This window comes from Crocuta crocuta, unplaced genomic scaffold (genome assembly GCF_008692635.1).
Source record: "Crocuta crocuta isolate KB4526 unplaced genomic scaffold, BGI_CrCroc_1.0 scaffold3, whole genome shotgun sequence".
Taxonomy (NCBI): domain Eukaryota; kingdom Metazoa; phylum Chordata; class Mammalia; order Carnivora; family Hyaenidae; genus Crocuta; species Crocuta crocuta.
This window is the reverse complement of record NW_027529934.1, coordinates 12,107,281-12,126,702: the sequence shown is the minus strand read 5'-3', so window position 1 is coordinate 12,126,702 and position 19,422 is coordinate 12,107,281. Positions and strand designations below refer to the sequence as shown.

Sequence of the window (19,422 nt, the reverse complement as noted above, 5' to 3'; positions counted from 1 at the left end):
TTAATGTTACTCCATGAGATATTAATCACACCTTTTCAGTACAGAAGTGGTATATGACTTTTGGCAAAGAGAATTTACTTAGCATAAGAGAAGAAGGCTGCATATCACTCAGTTTTTAAAAAGTTTTTAGAATGAAGGTTTCCCTTCACTCGGGAGCATACTAACATGTTGAAGTCTTTTTGGGTAAAACATGAAAGTATTTTAAGACAAAGAAGTTCAAGTGTAAGACATACATGATAAAAACTAGATAAGTAGGTTCCATCACTGATGGGCCTTGAAAACAAAGAAGGAACATGTGGACTGTGTCCCAATTAGTACTGATAATGTACTCTTTATTTTGACAGGAACCTGTTGTTGTTAGCTCACAAAAGCATTGCTACTAAATATACAACTGGAATATGCTGTTTATCTTATTGAATAAATGTGGTGAAAATCCACTCAAGGATCAATTGATATTATCAAGAGATATAGAACAGTATTTACAGTACTCATCAGACCTTAACCCACAAATATATACATACAAGCACACATGCACAAAAATCTCATGGCATTTAAACAGAGAAGAAAAGGACTGTATTCCTAAAACCATTTGGCCATTTAATAAACTACATGACATCCTAAATGAACGAAGAACAGTAGTTCTTTCCTAACACAACCTATTTCTCAACTTTGTAGAAAATACAAGATAAGAGATGAGAGACAGGCATGTTCTGGAACACTTTATTCATCTTGAAATTATCTTCCATAAAGAGGCCACTGGGAAATTGTTTCATTATACAGAGAATTTTTTAAATCTTGGGTGGATACTCAAAAACATTCCAAAAATATTAGTAAACCAAAACTCATGTTCATCATAACTTAAGGGCTAATGCTAGGGAAATGTTTGATTCCAGAAAAAATACACATNAATAGCAGTTCCATTTATTTAAATAAATATATATTTATATACATATATACACACATACATATATATATATATATATATTTGAAACCCCATAATTAATCCAAGAAAAGATTTATTATATTAATCCAAAGGTGTTATAAAATTTATGTACCTTAAAACCCAGGAAAATTCTAGATGGGTATGGATAGAAATAACAGATATTTATAATCTATAAAAAATGGAGTATAAAATTGTTTTTTAAACTTTTCTCTTTAGTGAGGTAAAAAGAAGGCAATATCCAAGAAGAAAGGTATAATTGCACATATTTGTATATTCTATTCCTTCATCCAAAATTCTCTGAGATCTTACTGTTTTCCCAGTCTCAAGGCTAAACACCTATTTTATAAAACATAAGATACAGGCCACATACATGCATACTAATGCATGGTTAGATGCCTGTGTGGCAAGCATTAACCAGAAGTTTGGATGGCTGGCAGAAGTGCACAGCAGTGAACTATGCCCAAGTGCATCAGAAAAGACAATGGATGTGCCATCCTACATCTACTTCTTTTAAGCAGAAAAAAAGAAGGATCCATTTAATTTGCTCGACAAAGAAATTCACAATGGAAATTTGTCTCCAGGTGAAAAACTGAAAATCATCTGCATGGGATATCCCCAAAGAATATCCTTTAGCTCACACAAAGATTATATTTAAAAAATAAATGTCTTCTCAGGGCACCTGGGTGGCTCAGTCGGTTGCGTGTCTGACTTCGGCTGGTCATGATCTCATGGCGTTTGTGAGTTCAAGCCCTGCATCGAGCTCGCTGCCGTCAGCACAGAGTCCACTTTGGATACTCTGCGCATCCCCCCCACCCCTTCCCTCTCACACAAATAAATAAATCTGAAAAAAAGAAAGGAAGGAAGGGAGGGAGGGAGGGAGGGAGGGAGGAAGGAAGGTCTTATGTTGGTATCTGAAATAATTTTAACAATAATAGATAATACTATTGAGCACTTACTATATGTCAGGCATGTGAGTGCTTCACGCTTCACATTAGTCAATGCACTGAATTCTCATAACATTTCTATGGTGAAAAAAGAAGACAAAGGAAACTTGCCCAAGAATATGGGATGAGGGACTAGTGTTTTGCCTCTGGAGACCATGCTCTTTCATAAATATATTCTGCCTGCTCCCTAGAGATTTGATCACCATGGTATTCAAGAAGGTCTACCAGAGATAATATATTTTCACTCAAAAACTTAAATAGATAATGCTCTTCTACATACACACACGACACCCTGCCTCTCAGGCTAACACTTACAAATAGGAAGGTTGAGTTCTAAGCCCGTTTCCCAGGGAATTATTAACACTATGCATTGCAGGTCATGTCCTTTGAAGAGGCTAAATCCTCTGGGTTGTCCCAGGGGTGAGGGGATTCAGGCTGCTGCTTGAGAGAGCAAGGCTGGAGGAAAGAGGGAAACCCTTCCCAGACGTACTGAATCAGAATCTACACAAGAACCGCCGGTGACTCACATGGACATTAATGTTTGAAACACACCACTTGGAGAGATTAGGTCAGTCTTGGACTTGTAAATGGCACAGCTGTTTAAAAATTAGGAAGATTATCTAGATCCTATGAGTTTATCCACAATAAAACATCATTTACCCACAAACACAGACTTTATGCAAATACAAGCTTACCGATTTTAAGAAAACCCTAGAAGAGCACCTTAACATATGAAGTAATACAATCTAATAAAAGTTGGTTTCAATACAGGAGTTCATAATTCTCCCAAATATGTTTATTTTTTCTTAAAGTTTAAATGTTGGAATTAAGCTCTGTGTTCTCCTGAATACTTAAGGAAAGTAGATCTATCTGCAATCCCACAACCATCTTCAGAAACCCTAACGCTGGTGACATTAATTCTGTAAAGAGAAAGCGTTCAGTGCCTATGAGACAGACAAGAATCATTAGTATATTTGCATAATTAGGATCTTAAAAATATCTAAAACTGGTATAGTATTTTATTGTTTCAAATACACTACGGTATCCATTTTCCAATTTCATCTTACAGAATAAAACATGACTTTATCCAGTTGTGAATTCTGAGACTGGCCTCCATTATCACCTTTGACCTGTGTTTTCCCCAACATAAAAAGAAGCAGAAACTCAGGGAGTTGGCTAAAACATTTGTGCTGGCTCCTTCATTTGGTTTTAAAATCAGGCTTGCGGCCAGGGTTGTGTGCTTCATTTCACATATGCACAAAGAAAACTCTACTACCAACTGAAATTTTATGGTCACTGTAGTCATTCTGCAAATATGTAACTTCTGATAGCAGAGGAAAGGAATAATAAAAAATACAGAGTTCAATATATATCCATCAACACTTGCACCTGCTGCAGTGTTGACATGCTCCTGGCTACATGTTATATTTAATATACAGTAAAACCTTGGACCATGAGTAACTTGTTCTGTGAGTGTTCTGCAAGATGAGCAAACATTTCTAATAAATTTTAATTTGATAAAGAGCGATGTCTTGCAATATGAGTAGTACGTGACGCCAAATGTCACATGATCCCAACTGAGCCAATGGCCCTTGAAATTCGCTTTGAGACTCGAGTGCTTTGGATTACACGCATGTTCCCAGAACAGAGAATGCTTCCAAACCAAGGCTGGACTGCATATGTATATAATACTATAGCTTTAAAAGTGACAGTTATGTTAATATTGACAAAATAAGGCAAACTACTTATTTTAAAAATAAGACTATGGCGAGTCAGTTGCACTTATGAATTTCAAACAACCTCTTCATATGATGTGAGAATATGAATGCACGGAAGGTTGGGCACTGGGATACCGATATAAATTATACATTTGCGTACACAGTGATTAGCAACCAGGTCTGGGAAGGGGCTGTCCTGCCCTTGGCTGACCCAGACCCGTAGGTAAAACAACAAAATGAGGGAGATATTATGATTAAAATGCCAACTCTGACCCCTCAAAAGAAAGTTCATGGGGTGCCGCTAATTTTATTATGATGTTTTGACAACATAACATGATATTTTTAAATGGGGATACTTAGAAAAGGATGATTTATCAAGGGACAAAATAAAAAATAGATATAATTTTAGTAATATCTCAAAAAAAGAAAAGAAAAAGACAGATATAGGTATTTTACTAGGAACCAACCATTTGATTTTTTGTGGGACCCTTGAGAAAGCTCCCACATTCACAGGCAAAACCAAAAAACCCAGGAGTAATCTGTCATTCTTCTTTATCAACATGTAAAACTTTATGGAAATTTGCCTTCTTAAATAAATGCAGACGCTATCAACAGCAGAAGAGGGCGTAGGTTTATGCTATCATGGTCTTCTCAGCTCTTAGGGCATTTTTTGTAGTTTTATCCTTGTCTAGATTGAAAGGATTCTATACACCAAGAATCCAAATTCAGTTTACTTGGTAATTTGTATTGATCAAGCTCACCACACGGTATCATCAAAACTCCTCTTAGGGAAGTGACAGCTAGTGCCAATACCTTTTCCACTGTAATAATCTCCTACAGCTTCTCAGAAATAAAGTGCTTGGTGATGTATAGCACCCCTTCACTTTTTCATGCTAACCTTCTCACTGAATTCATTTCTCTAAGACTTTCTCTTGTTCTTCCTTCTTACCTCTTCCTGACTTTTTATAAACTCATTAAGGTGATATAAAGGGTTAGCACCATTCCCCCTCCTCCAAAAAAATTATGTAATAACTCAAATGAAATAAAATCAAATTACAAATGCTGAATAAAAAGTCTACCAGAATGTCATAACACTGTCCTTTCTCCTATAGGGATTAATCTCCAGTGGCCATTCCTTCCATGGGTCCTTCATTTTCAAAAGGAAGCTTCTAGAGACCAAGGGTCTAAACTGTGTTGTGGACACTGTGAGGATCCAAAATGAACCTCATGAGTTAATATCTCATGTTCATATATAAGTATTATTGTCAATGTCAACTCACATAGGTTTAAAATGACATGTGCTACACTACTATCTCCCCTGGCTTAATTCTAATAAATAACCATGGCCCAAATACCTGTGCCTGTGGGGGAAGTAGCTAGGAAATCAGATTCATACCGGCTGAAGGTGACTCACAGAGTATGAACTGCTGTGTGGGCTCATCTTAACCACAGTAACACCCATTGTGTCTGAATGCCAGAGTTCTGTGCTATAGGAAAGGGTTGCTGCTGCTTTGTATAAGACATAACTATATTTTTTTTAAAGTCAAATTAGGTTATTAACTTGCATGCCTGGCAAGTTACTGACCTAGGCTTCAAGAGAATTAAGAAGAGCTTTTCTAACAACCGGCCTCTTGAGTTTTAAAGCCTGTGTCTTTTCTCAAGGTCATGGGGGATAAACCAGTTTTTAAACAGGGTTTCTGATGTGGCCCTTTCTTCCAGTGAACTCCCATTTAAATGATGGAAATGCAAGCAATTATCAAAAGCAAAATAAGAATAACTTCAGAAGAACATTGACCAAGGAGTGTTTAAATGGGTTGGACTGAAGTAGGAGATAAAATTTAGAATATAAATCCCTGGGCCAGATGAGAATTGAAGAAATTATCCTTGTACTCTCATCTCCCATGAAAACTACTGCTCATCCAAAGCTCTTGCCATTAGATTCTACACCCCGTTTCCCATTTTACTTCGGACGTTTAAAAAAACTTTTTTAAAGTATTTATTTATTTGAGAGAGGCAGAGACAGTGTGAGCGGGGGAGGGGCAAAGAGCAAGAGAGGGAGAGAGAGAGAATCCCAAGCAAGCAGTGCAGAGCCTGATGCAGGGGCTCGAACTCACAAAACTCTGAGATCATGACCTGAGCCTAAACCAAGAGTCAAACACTTGGCCAACTGAGCCATACAGGTGCCCTGTTTACTTCTGACTTTTGCCCACTTCCTGGACACCCCCTCTCATTTGCTGAAGGCTTGGGCACTGAGCCTGCATTTTTTTTTTCATAGTACTTAACTGTTGTCTATTGGCCCATTGTCAGCATGATTTCAACAAGCTCATCTTTATTCTTGCATCTGTTATCATATCTTTTATTCTTAAAAATAAAAAGTATATTCCACATTTGCTTCCAATACATTTCATACAATATGGCCAGAACAAACATTTTAAAAAATGTTTTTAAGTTTATTTATTTATATTGAGAGAGGCAGAGACAGCACGCGAGCAGAGGAGGGGGAGAGAGAAAGGGAGAGTGAGAGAATCCCAAGCGGGCTCCACGCTGTTAGTGCAGAGCCCAACGTGGGGCTTGAACTCATGAAACTGTGAGATCATGACCTGAACGGAAAACAAGAGTGGGAGGCTTAACCAGCGAAGCCACCCAGGCGTCCCCAGAACAAAGGTTTTTTTAAAATGAAAATTCAATTTGGGACTTACGACAAAAATGCCATCAAACTTTTCCCATTGCGTTTCTGATGAAATCTCAACCTCAGTTTTGTTAGATGCGTCCGGGTCCCCCTTCCCCTTTGCTGTCTCTTCTCCCACAACACTGGGTCTCTTCAAGTTCCTCACAGGCACTCTGTTCTCTCGCTTTCAAAAACTCTGCTCGCTCAGCCCGGGACTTCTCCCTCTCAACACCAAGGTTTTCTTCCTCCAAGTACCAGTTTGAACATCCTTGGGCGAGGCAGCCTTCCCTGCCTGCTTCCCAGGCTGACAACCTACAATCTCCATTCCTTCTCCAAAATCCCTTCCGAGAGGTAAATCGCACGTTCCCATGTTTTAGCAATGATCTAAAACTTTTCCAAACTCATCATCATAATCCTTCTCCCTCTTTCTTTGTGTTGCCGCCCCCAGGACCCCCAGCCTTTTGAGTGGTGAGATTAACTCGGAAAACGGCTTTTCCAAGCATGGCAAAGGCTACTGCCAGCAAGTTAATTCAACATGATCCTCAGGCTGCGGTTCAGGTTGCTGGAAGCTGTGCTACACCAGTTTCTGTAGCTATTTCCACACACAATAAACACATTTACGGGCATAAGAACTAGAGAAACTGCATTTTTTTAATCCTATAGGCACAATGCCTCAGAGGCAGCTTGTTTGAAGTCTTGACTCAGCACTCTTTTCAAAACAGAATTAAATCGAATTGACTTTAATTCCAAAAATCTGTATCTCATAAGACAGTCCTTTTTTTCTGACTCCAAGCAGCCTCAATTAATGTAAAGTCAAGATAAAATACTATTCCGACAGAAAGCAGAGCATCAGAGAACTGTTAGGAAAGTTATCATTCAAAGATACAGACAAAGATAACCACGTCTGAAAGAGAGGGAGCCCCTGGCTTGTCAGAGGACTGGAGCGACTAAATTATGCATTTTCCACAGAAAAGCAAATAAGGACACTTACGCATGTCACCGAAGGCCCCCTTTGTCACTTTGGTGGCACATAACACCACTACTGTGAACTTGTGGGAATACTGGTGCTCCACCTGGAAACAGATGGTAGTAAATTAAAAATAAGCTTCCAATATAGGATCCAAGCAAACTATTCTCGTTGTTTCCTTGAGCCTAGTGAAAAACATTCAGGGTAAAGGGAAGTAACGTTCATACCAGAAACATTCTTTGATCCCAGGGCTGTTCCTTATTCGATTTTCTGTCTTCTCTCTCCCACCGCAGAATTATTGAAAAGTTTAGATCATGCTTTAGAAATGTCACTACAACTTGACTACTGGAACTTTGCTGCTGTCAGGTTTACCCAGCTTGAGGGAAAATGTAAATCAGGACTGCAAGCCTTCTAGGAAGACAATCAGGCTTTGTACGGAATGACAAGGAAGCCAGGGCTTAGAAAGGCAAAGTCAGAGCAAGCTGTTTGCATTATTCAGATTTGTTTGTTTTTATTGTTACTATTGAATGAAAGTTTTCTTTGGCAAGACATTCCCAGAAGAGTTTTTAAAATCCTTCGGATCCGAGGCAATGGCCGGGAAACTACTTATATTAATTTTAATGCATGTTATACACCATATGCAACAATGTTTAAATTTTCTAATAGCCTAATAGCTTGTACGCACATAACAAATAATAACAGGTTGAGGACTATTAAATACTTCACCTAACTCAAAAGTAGTCACTAGACAACTCTATCAACCGAAACAGAGTAAGGAAGCAGGAATTCACTAAGTTCTCTGAGCAACTGAATCAGATCACAAAATCTTTATCTAAAGTTTAATCTTAGAATAAGCCCACATTTATAAGCTACTCCTATCTTTCCTGACTTTAAACAGCCTTGCTTACCTCTTTAAGAAGTCCATAATTGATTCTAAAAAGCTAAGATATTGGCAACACTGATAAATGACTAATGACAGTCTAAAATCGAGGCGGTAGAAAAAACTGTTTATCATTGATTCATATGGAGGACCAGCAGTAGTGAGATATAGAATAAAAGTTATACAGCATTCAACACTTTCTGAAGATATCGCACTATCAATAGAAGAATTTATGCTCAGATTTATAATGTAGCATCAGGAAGAGGTGAAGTCGTGAATGATGAGCATACTCTATTTAAAAAGACAGAGAAACATGTAAAATCTTTCAAGATCATTCTTATTCAAGTTTATTATTGAAGAGAAATACCTTCTACATCCAGAGGTGCCCGAATAGGCAAAGTTTTATTCTATATAAGTGAAATTATCAATTATAAATTAAATGAATGCTTGTAAAAACAAAAAAGTGTGTTGCCCTATACAACTCTATACACACATGCTGCCCCTACAAAAACAAAACAAAACAAAACAAAACAAAAGAACCCACTATATTAGTCGGAGACTTCAACACTCCTCTATTAGAAATAGAACCATCAGGCAGCAAATTAGTAAGAACACATTGCAACTCAACAGCACATTCAGTCAACTAGATATACTTGACATCTATGGACTACTTCATCCAGCCCCAGAATACACATTCTTCTTAAGCTCAAGTTGAACAATCATACGATATGTACTCTCAGACCACAATTGAATTAAACAGGAGATCAAAACTGAATGGTATCTGGAAAAGTAACAAAGTACTTGGAGATTAAATGACACACTTTTAAATAATACATATGTCAAAGAAGAAGCCTCAAGAGACATTTTTAAATATTTGGAACTAAATGAAAATGAAACTACAACGTATCAGAATTTGGGGTATGCAGTGAAAGTAGTGCTCAGAGGGAAATTAAATAATATGTATTTTGATAGACATATAGATACTATTTCATATATACATATATTTCAATTTTTATTTCATGATCTGCATATATGAAAAGAAGAAAGATTTAAAATCAAAAGCAAAAATTAAGTCCAAAGTAAGAAGAAGAAATATAGTAAAAAATTAGAGCAGGAATGAATGGAAAATCAATAGAGAAAATCATTGACACTAAAAGCTGGTTCTTTGAAAAGAGTAAAAAAAATCAATAAGCCAGGCTAAATAAGAAAAAAAGAGAGCACAAATTATAAATATCATAAATGAAGGAAGGAGGTTTATTCCAGATTCTGTGTACATTACATGGATAATAAAGGAATACTATGAACAACTCCAAGCCCACAATTTAATAACCTAGATGAAATGGACCACTTCCTTGAAAGACATAATGTACCAAAACTCATACAAGTAGAAATAGACAAGCTTAATAGGCCTATATCAGAAATTGACTCACTTAACCTTCGAAAACTGAAAGCACCAGGCCCAGATGGATTCACTGGTAATTCTACTAAACACTTAAGGAAGAAATTACACCAATATTCTCCAATTCCTTCCAGAAGACAGAAGCAGAAAATATAATGCCTAACTCATTTTATGAAGCCAGCATTACCCTGCTAACAAAACCAGACAGAGACATTACAAGGAAAAAATAAACCCACTACAGACCAGTATCTATCATAAACATAGATGAAAAAGTTCTCAACAAGTTATTAGCAAATAGAATCCAATAATATATACAAGGAAATATAACCACAACCAAGTGGGATTTGTCCTAGGTATGCGAGGCTGGTTTAGCATTCAAAAATCAAATAATGTAGTCCATCACATAAACAGTCTAAACAAGAAAAATAACATGATCTTATCAATAGTACAGAGAAATCATTTGGCAAAATTCAACATCTATTTATGGTAAAAATTCTCAGCAATCAAAGAATAGATGGGAACTTGCTCAACCTGGTAAAGAACATAGGTATTATTTATATTTATATATAACTAAAGTGAGATTCTGAGAGGTTAAATAATTTCCCAGTATCCCATAAATAGGAAAAGTTAAACTTGAATTAGAATCCATTCTTGCTGTTCTCAATGTCTTCACTCCTTGCACGTTCCTTCACTTACACAGAGAATAATACCATGTAATAAACGGAAAAGGCTGTTTCCAATTATTAAAGTGGTACAGTTATACTCTAGTCAGTCTGTTATATCTGTAGTTGATCTGAAGTTCCTCTAGTAACTGAATTTATTTCCTCTATCATTCAGCTATTTTAATCTGCTTTTATTTCTATTAGCTTCAATTCTGTCTTACTTATAATGAATGAAATATTTGCAAACCATTCATAGGAAATAGGGGACAAATCAACCATTTCTTGGTTCTTGTAAGTTAATTTTGGAGACATCATAAATCTTCAGATTACCTGTAAGTTATTTTCAAAACATGAGTGTCAAATCATGGCCATTTCCTTTTAAGAGCTGTAAAGATTATAGTATCTATAAAGTAAATACAAACTCTTTGAGAAAAATGTTTAGTTTCTATCAAATCCAAATATCTTTTGATAATTCTTCACTATGTTTCCTGGGGCCAATATCAGTAATAATGTCAAACTCGTATGAACTAGACTGGCTTCCGACTTGGATTGGAGAGTTTTGGTTATGTCTTAGGGGTGGTGCCAGAGGAAATGATATTATTGCATCCACAACCAGTGTTCCCGGGAGGAAACTGATGACTCAGCACAATGCTAGCTGCTCGTTGGCAAAAAGAAATGCCGTATTTCAATTGAGATGTCAAATATAAGCTCAATACACTGACTCAGCCACCAAGATTAAGCTTTGCCTTCAGGTCTTGGATTACCTTACTTTGAGTGTCTTTTTCATCCCTAATCTTTTCCATCATGAAAATCATGACCCTTTTTCTTCTCACAATTTCCTAGTCATTATGAAAATAGCTACTGTATTAAATTCATTCTGGAGAATTATATTAACAACCCTAACTAAAAGGACTGGGCATTGGAAATGAGAACCAGTCAGTTTGTGAAAAATCAATCTGATGATTGTTCTAATCTGTTGAAAGTTCAACTGTTATAAAGAACCAAAGAAACAATCATAAAACAAATCTGATGGAAGAGAAGGTAGATTCTGCATGCAAATATTTTTCTTTCTCTACTTAACTGACATTGCCTAATTTTAACTCAAACTAAAACCAAAGACTGTTACTATGATAAAGACTGCAAAATCCAGAGATTGTGATCACCACAATCAGCAAAATAGGCAATTTCAAACAGATCTCGGAAATGTTTTTAAAAGAACTGCTGCATTGATGCCATCTAAGAGTTAGAATAGTGTTTTAGATAAGATGCCTATTTTTGGTTTCACTTCCTGGTGTGGAGTTTCATTCTGATGCATTTGAGAGAAACAGGTATTGTGTTTCTCTACTACTCTCTCTCACACATTTTTTAAGAGTGACCAGTTTAACTATTTACAATCTACAATTCTATCTAAACGCAAAGAATTCTCATCTATGGATTGCTATATGCACAAATTATCCTCATATCCAAAACACCTAATTTGTCAACAGAATGTGTTAGTTCTAACAGAGTTAGATTTTTCTTCGCTAAAAGAAAATCATAATCAGAAATCTGATTTGAGCTTCTTCTCCCTCATGACCAAGAAACTTTCCACTTATACAATGTGTGTGTGTATATGTGTGTGTGTGTGTGTGTGTATAAAATATAGTAATAAATATACCATAATAAATATGCATATATATGTTTAAAAATTAAAGTATGATATCGAGTTCATTTTCACTGATGTTAGAAGATTTTTAAGTCCTATTTTAATTGGGACCACTGAGAAAGTCCTAGCAGAAAATCACTATAAAAAATTGACGGTGTTTTACATCTAAATACAGTTTACATCTAAAATACTCAATGACACATTCACCATAAATTTATAGTGACTATAACATCTTTAAAATACCTAAAATTAAACAGTCACCCTAATTTTTAGCACCTAAATTTTAATTGAGATGTAGATTCTGGTCCAATGGTAATTAACCAGCCATAGTACCACACACACAAAAATTTTTTTTTAAATACAAGCTTGTGTCCTACTTGGTAATACCCTTGAAGAAATGTACACTATTCCTGGAGTAGTTATGGCTGAGTTAAGGACCATGAGGTAGAGAGGTACACCTTCATTCTCCTGGAGGGGCTCTTTATTTATCTTTTTAAAAGTTTATTTATTTTGAGAGAGAGAGAGTAGGGAAAGAAAAGATCCCAAGCAGGCTCCACACTGTCAGCACAGAACCCGATGCAGGGCTTGAACTCATGAACCATGAGATCATGACCTGAACTGAAACTGTCTGAGCCACACAGGTGCTCCTCATTCTCCTGGAGAGGCTCTTTAGAACACACAAAGCACTATCTGCTTGAAAACTTGAAAAGTTTTCCCCACACATTCTTAAAGATGTTTTGGGTGGCAGAAATACTTAATTTGGTTTAGAATTACTGACATAGATGATATGTTCATTCAAATCTAAGATGTCTCGGCAGTGATGATTTTCAGATGTGTACACTAATTCTAGTAGATCCAACACTCTTGAAAATATAGATATATTTACAGATGCCATTTGGGGTAATTTTATTTTATTTTTTCAGGGACTTTATTTTATTATCCTTATTTTAAGGGACTTCTTAAAAACCTTCTCTTTGTCTTCCTGTGTCTGTCATTAAGCAATCCGGTGAAAGATTCATAACTCAAAGATATAAACATAAGTCAAAAGGGGATTTACAATAAATTGCCTTATATTTTCTATCTTAGTTTTTCTGCCTTGGTTTCCCCATCTGTTAAATGGCAATTATTTCACCAAAGACATGGGATTTGTCAAGGGTCCCCTCAAACAAATCCAGACTCCAACATTAGAATTTCACACTGAGGAATACTGAATGTCAAGTTTGAGGGATAATTTTTTTTTTAATTTTTATGTCTTTATTTTATTTTGAGAGACAGAGAGCAAGCAGGGGAAGGGCAGAGAGAGAGAGGGAGACACAGGATCTGAAGCAGGCTCCAGGCTCTGAGCTAGCTGTCAGTACAGAGCCCGATGCAGGGCTCGAACCCACGGACTGTGAGATCATGACCTGAGCCGAAGTCGGACACTTAACCGACTGAGCCACCCAGGCGCCCCAAGTTTGAGGGATAATTTAACCATCTGCAAAACTCTTTCAAGATCAGACTTTTGTCTCTCCTCTGGGGATTATGTAGAGGCACTACTGATTTTGAGTAACAGTAAAGGGGAACTCCACTTGTGATAATGGCAGATTAAACAATCTGGATTACCACTTCCCACAGAAAATAACTAAAAACTGGATAAGGTTTTATAAAGCGTGTAAAGATTTTCCTAAAAGTAACTGTGACTGACTTTGGAGTACTCAGATTAAACATTACTTCTGAGTGTGTCTGCTAGGGTGTTTCCAAATGGGGTTATTATCTGAATGAGTGGACTCAGAAAAGTAGATTGCCTTCCCTCCGTGTGGACTGGCATCATCCAATCTATTGGGGGCCCGAACAGAACAAAAAGAAGAATATGCCTCTTTTCTCCCAGTCTCACTGCTTGAACTGAAACCCCTCATTTCATCTTCTCCTGACCTTGGACTGCTACTTATGCCATTAGCCCCCTGGGTTCTCCAGCCTCCAGAACTGGACTGAACTAAACCCCTGTCTTTTCTGGGTTTCCAGTTTACAGATGGCAGAACGGGCGACTTCACAGCCTCCATAACCACATGACACAATTCCTCAAAATGAATCTCCATATCTAGATCTATCTGCTATGGTCTGGATGTTTGTGGCCCCCAAAATTCATTTGTTGAAATCCTAACCCCTCAAAGGTTAGGAGATGGGCGCTTTGGGAGGTACAAGGAACTCTCATGAATGGATTAGTGCCTTTATGAAACAGAATCTAGACAGATTCTTTGCCTCTTCTACCTTGTGAAGATGAAGTGGCTACAATCCAGGAAGAGAGCCCTCATCAAATGCAACCATGCTGGTGCCTTGATCTTAGACTTTATAGCCTCCAGAATTGTGAGCAATAACTTTGTTTAGAAGCTAAATCAAGACTCTCTCTCTGTTTCTCTGTCTATGTCCTATTGATTCTGTTTCTCTTGAGAACATTGACTAATACAGTAACAAAGAACTAACAGTAATGAAAGGTCTTAACTACCAGGAGAGAGATCAAAAGTCAAAGAGAGGCACAGCAAACCAGAGAGGTAAGCACAGTTTTGCCACAGGGGCACTTGCTGATCCAGAGAGGAGGAGGCTGAGCCTAAGCAGCCTTGAGACATGATGAGCCTTCTAAGGATTAGTACCCCAGTAAATCACTCCCCACCCCCTGTTTTAAGTTGGGAATGTCATAGACTGCACCGTAAGGAATGACTGGTATCAGGGAAAGATTAGAAGCTTATCAATAACCATCCTTTTTTCACTTTTCTAGAACTTGGTAGTGCTCACATACACAAAATATGCTATTTGCCATAACACTGGTTACTAATTTGCCCAGTGCTTAGGCTCTTACAATTGGAGTTTTGCTACCTTTTTATTTTTGATTTCTCAGTAGCAGTATCTTACCTTCTGAGGTCCCTTGGCTGGAAATGCCTTTCTTTTCTGTGTCTAGAAAATACTTTTATACACCTCTCAATTTATTATTTATAAAAGCCCCGTGAAGCAGATACAGTAGGTACCATTCATACGGTTTTCCACATGAAGCAGCTAAAACTCAGTTTAGGTGCTCATGAGCACGTAACTGAAGACAGGAACCAGCACTAGAATACTAGTTCTTTGACAACTTCCCAGTGCTCCCCCCCACCCCCTACCATGTTACCATAATAATCTAGAATAATAGCTTCCTACTTTCTTGGTAAAATTTCCAGTCATCCCACAATGATGTTTCTCAAAGGTCCCTGTATTTAGCAGGCTCACATACCCATGTGGTTGACTGTCTCTAATGTGAAGACAACCTTCGATTCTGTGGATGTAGGACAGTGGCCCTCCATTGCTAATAGGTGGTGGGAAGAGGTGTGGATTCTTTTTCACTCCAGGGAAGTGACTCATTTTCAGACTAAAAAGCTGGAAATTTTTATAAATATTTTATACTTGATCTAGCCTTGTAGAATTGGTCTCCTTGGTCTAAAAGAATTTCAATAGAGCCTGGAGACACAAACATCCTTCAGGTTGGAAAACATCTCACAACAACTCTAAACATAAGGAAATTGAAGTCTGCCAGAGGTTTATCCTTCCATTTTCTACCAAGTTCTTAAAAGCCAGTACTATGGGAAGCAAGAGAACTTGCTGGCTGTAAATTGCTGCATCAGCCCACGGGATTCTCCAACATGTCACTGCATTACAGGGGTGGTAAAATAAGGCCAATCTTCCATGCCTTGAGGCAGCCAAAAGTGTGTTGGCCTGTCTGACGCCATTCAATACAAGTTAGCTGACTTAGTTTTCCCAATCTTTCCTTTTTACTAAAATTGTTCTGTGTTGAGTATGCGAAATATGTGTTACATATTTTGAAAAGTATCTGTGAAAACTAGAGCAGGGAATTTTGTCACTAAAACAATTTACACAGACACACATACACACAGTCTTTTTCACACATACACAGAAAGAACAAGAAGAAAGAACAAAATTATAAAGTGCTCAGGATCCTCTTCATTTAAAAGGGCTATAAATTGGAATACTAATTAAATGTCTCACCCCGAGACTGGGAAAGGTCATGAAAAGTGTGATACAGGTATGTGGTTTGCATGCTTCATTATATGAAATGTTACATAGGTAATTACTATAGCCTATTTAGCTCTACTTAAAATTTATGAGCAAAGGTGACAGCAATGAGCTTTAAAATATCTAGATGCATTTTGATTTTTAAATAGACTCTTCCATGTTAAAAGAAGAAACTAGGCGTGCCTGAGTGGCTCAGTTGGTTAAGAATCTGATTTCAGGGGCGCCTGGGTGGCTCAGTGGGTTAAGCGTCTGACTTTGGCTCAGGTCATATCTCATGGTTAGTGGGTTCAAGCCCCACCTCGGGCTCTCTGCTGACTGCCAGCCCAAAGCCTGGAGTCTGTTCAGATTCTGTATCTCCCTCTTTCTCTCTGACCCCCCCATCCCCACCCTGCTCTCTCTCTCTCTCTCTCTCTCTTTCAAAAATAAATAAAACATTGAAAAAAAAATTTTTTAAAGAATTTGTCTTCAGCTCAGGTCATGATTTAACAGATCTTGAGTTTGAGCCCTGCATCGGTCTATATGCTGACAGCAGAGAGGCTGGTTTGAATCCACTGTCCCCCTCTATCTCTGCCCCTGTCTGCTCCCACTCTCTGTCTTTCCCTCTGTCTCTCAAAAATAAACAAACATTTAGAAGAAGAAGGAGGAGGAGGAGGAAGAGGAGGAGGAGGAGGAGGAGAAGAAACTAAATGGCCAATTCACAGATCATCTGACAAGACACAAGTGAAGACCGTATGGCAGTCAGTACTAAGGCCTGGTCAGATCAGGTAGAAGAGTGAGGTCATTTGAAATAATAATGTTCTCTGTAATGTATTATACTCCAACCATACTGAACTTCTTTCATTTCCTTAAATGAACTTGCTCTTGTCCACACTATCCCATATTTGCTTTTTTCCAATCCAGAAAAGTAATTTTCTCCCTCTTCACTTAACTTCTACTAAACTTTCAGGTCTCTGTCACTCCCTCTAGGGACATGTCACTCTCTCTAGGAATTTCAGAGGGATTCCCATTATTCGTTGCTCCCAGAGTTATTAGTTTATTTTATTAGTTTTATTTATTTTATCAGTTATTATCATTGTCTCTTATCAGAGCCCTTTCTAAATATTATGGTTAGTGTGTAAATCAATGTTTTTTTCTGCTAGACATAAGCTCAGTTCAGGGACTCTGTCTTGGCGGGAGCCATCCTGAGCCCACTAGTCGAGAAAGCTCCTGGTGAGGTTAAAGCAAGTTTGCACGGTCTCTTGCCAATCAGATGACGACCGATATCCACCCCCACTGAATTATTTCTGCTTGAGCACCGACCCCCAAATGTATCTTGTTGATCGGTCTCAGGAGTGACTTGTCCCCTTATTTTGGCCCTGGTATGATGATTACACCTTGTGAAGGAACTTTTTGTCGGAACTTCTTCTTTTGATTATGGGAGCAGACATCGTGTCTCCAGCAGGTCCTGTTTCCCTCCATACTTTCCCTTGAACTATAAACAGGCTAATGACCCTTACTCATAAAAGATTGACTTTTACATGTACAATTCTGTTTCTACCGTTGTGTTAGTCCAGGAGGTTCATAAAGCTCAACGTGTATGTCAGCTAACCAAAACTGCCTCTCATGCCCTAGCTATTCAAGAAATCATAACACTAGACACAAAGGTAAATGCACTTGAAGACGCTATTCTATGTATTGGAAATGAGCTAAACTCTTTAAAGGTACAGTTGGCTCTCAGGTGCCATAAAGAATATAACTGGACAATTAAGTCTTGCCCAAAGACAAAGAGCCTAACTTAGAGAGAAGGAACAGATAAGAGCAGAACATAAATTACTACATATACCTTTGCTAACTGGTGATGTATAGCAGTCCCTTCCCTAGGCCTACATTCCACAAACACCTTCCCTTACACTGTCAGCTGTGATAAGGATGGATAAGAGTATCTACAACTTAACCTATGACTTAATCTTAATGTTATTAAAATGTGTATGTTATCCTGTTTTTTTGCTAAGAACACCCTGTTATTTTCTTAGTTACTCAACCTCACTATAATTGGGGTAGTTCCACAAGAATACTTCTGTAAAACCTGTTTCTGTACATTTTCCAAAATATCTTATCACAGAGAACTATCCATTGTAAAAAATCCATTTTCTGATGCCATGTTAGCATTTGACCTATAAACAAAAACACCAAAACTGACAGGGCAGAGGTGCCTGCTTGGTGATCAGAAAGAATCCTGGGACACTCTCACTCTCTCTCGCCGACACTGTCCGTCTTTCAGGGACCCCTGGACTTGGCCGGAGCTGGACTCCAGAACTGTCTGATCCCCCTTTGCATCCCCATTGCCTACTGACAACTGACAGAGCGTGGTACACATGGGCAATAAATAAGGATAAGTGCTCGGGAAAAAATTGCAATAGGTTTAGAGGTAGAATGAATTGAAAATCCAAATGTTAGGATTCAGAATTATTGATGGTCTTTTTGTCTCAGGCTCAGGGTTATAGACTTTAACTTTATCTTCCTTCTTCCTTTTCAGTTCCCAGTGCCAAATTTCATGTTAGTGTTGAAGAATGAACACTTTGGTTAAGTTCTCTGAGGGTGATAAAAATTACTCACCACTCTTGAGGTGGTGGGGTGAGAAAAATTAATCTGTGCATAAGATATAGAAACTTCATTGATATGAAAAAGAAAGGAACCTACCTTTACTGTTGAAATGCATCTATAGAAAATCATAATTGAGGAAAGTAGAAGACTGTTTCACAAAACAAAGATCATCTCATTTATTTTATTTTTGTGAGCCTTGAATCAATCATCTCATTTTAAACCCTGATTATATGCTTTTTACAAAAACCATACTTTAAATATAAGCTAAAATATAAATTTCAAGTAAAAGGATGCACATTCTAATCAAAGAAACCAGAAGAGCTCAAATTAATAACAGACAAAGCGAAATTTAGAACAAAGTTATTATTAGAGATAAAAGAGAGGACATAATGATAAAACATCAATTAGACCAGAAATATACACATTCACAAGTTATATGAACTAATAATATATCTTCAAAACTCATAAAGCAAAAGTTTTAAAATGGAACATACTGTTGTATATGGAACATTTACCACACTAGAAAATATGCTAGGCCATAATCATATATAAGCATATTACAAACAACAAAAAATCATGCAGGATATATTCTCTGAACACAGTGGAATTAGATTAGAAATCAAAGACAAAGACTATTTAAAAAATTACCAAATGTTTGAAAATTGATGAACATATGTCTAAGTAACCCACGAGTCAAAGAACAAACTACAATAAAAATTCAAAATTACTTTTCATTAAGCAATTATGAAAATGTGACATTTTAAAACCTATATGTGTAACTAAAGCAGATGGCCTACAATTAACAAAGCTGGAAAGATAAATATCTAAAAATTTAAAAGGAAGAAGTGAAGCTGCCATTATTCACAGAGAACAGGAATGTGTAAGTGGAAAATCCCAAAGAATCTACAAACTACTAAAATTGATAAATTATTAAATGCACTAGATCCACCAAAATCAATTGTATTTTGATATAAA

The 19,422-nt window shown here is 37.3% G+C and overlaps 1 protein-coding gene across 2 annotated transcripts in view; it reads right to left on the bottom strand.

Annotated features, from left to right (window-relative positions):
- The window catches only part of PLA2G4A (phospholipase A2 group IVA), a 164,460-nt gene that overhangs the window by 107,236 nt on the left and 37,802 nt on the right, over positions 1-19,422 (bottom strand). For both annotated transcript variants that reach the window (XM_077763286.1, XM_077763287.1), the window contains one exon: positions 7,265-7,346. In XM_077763286.1, the coding sequence (XP_077619412.1) occupies positions 7,265-7,346 (82 nt within the window). The remainder of the gene's footprint in view (positions 1-7,264; positions 7,347-19,422) is intronic.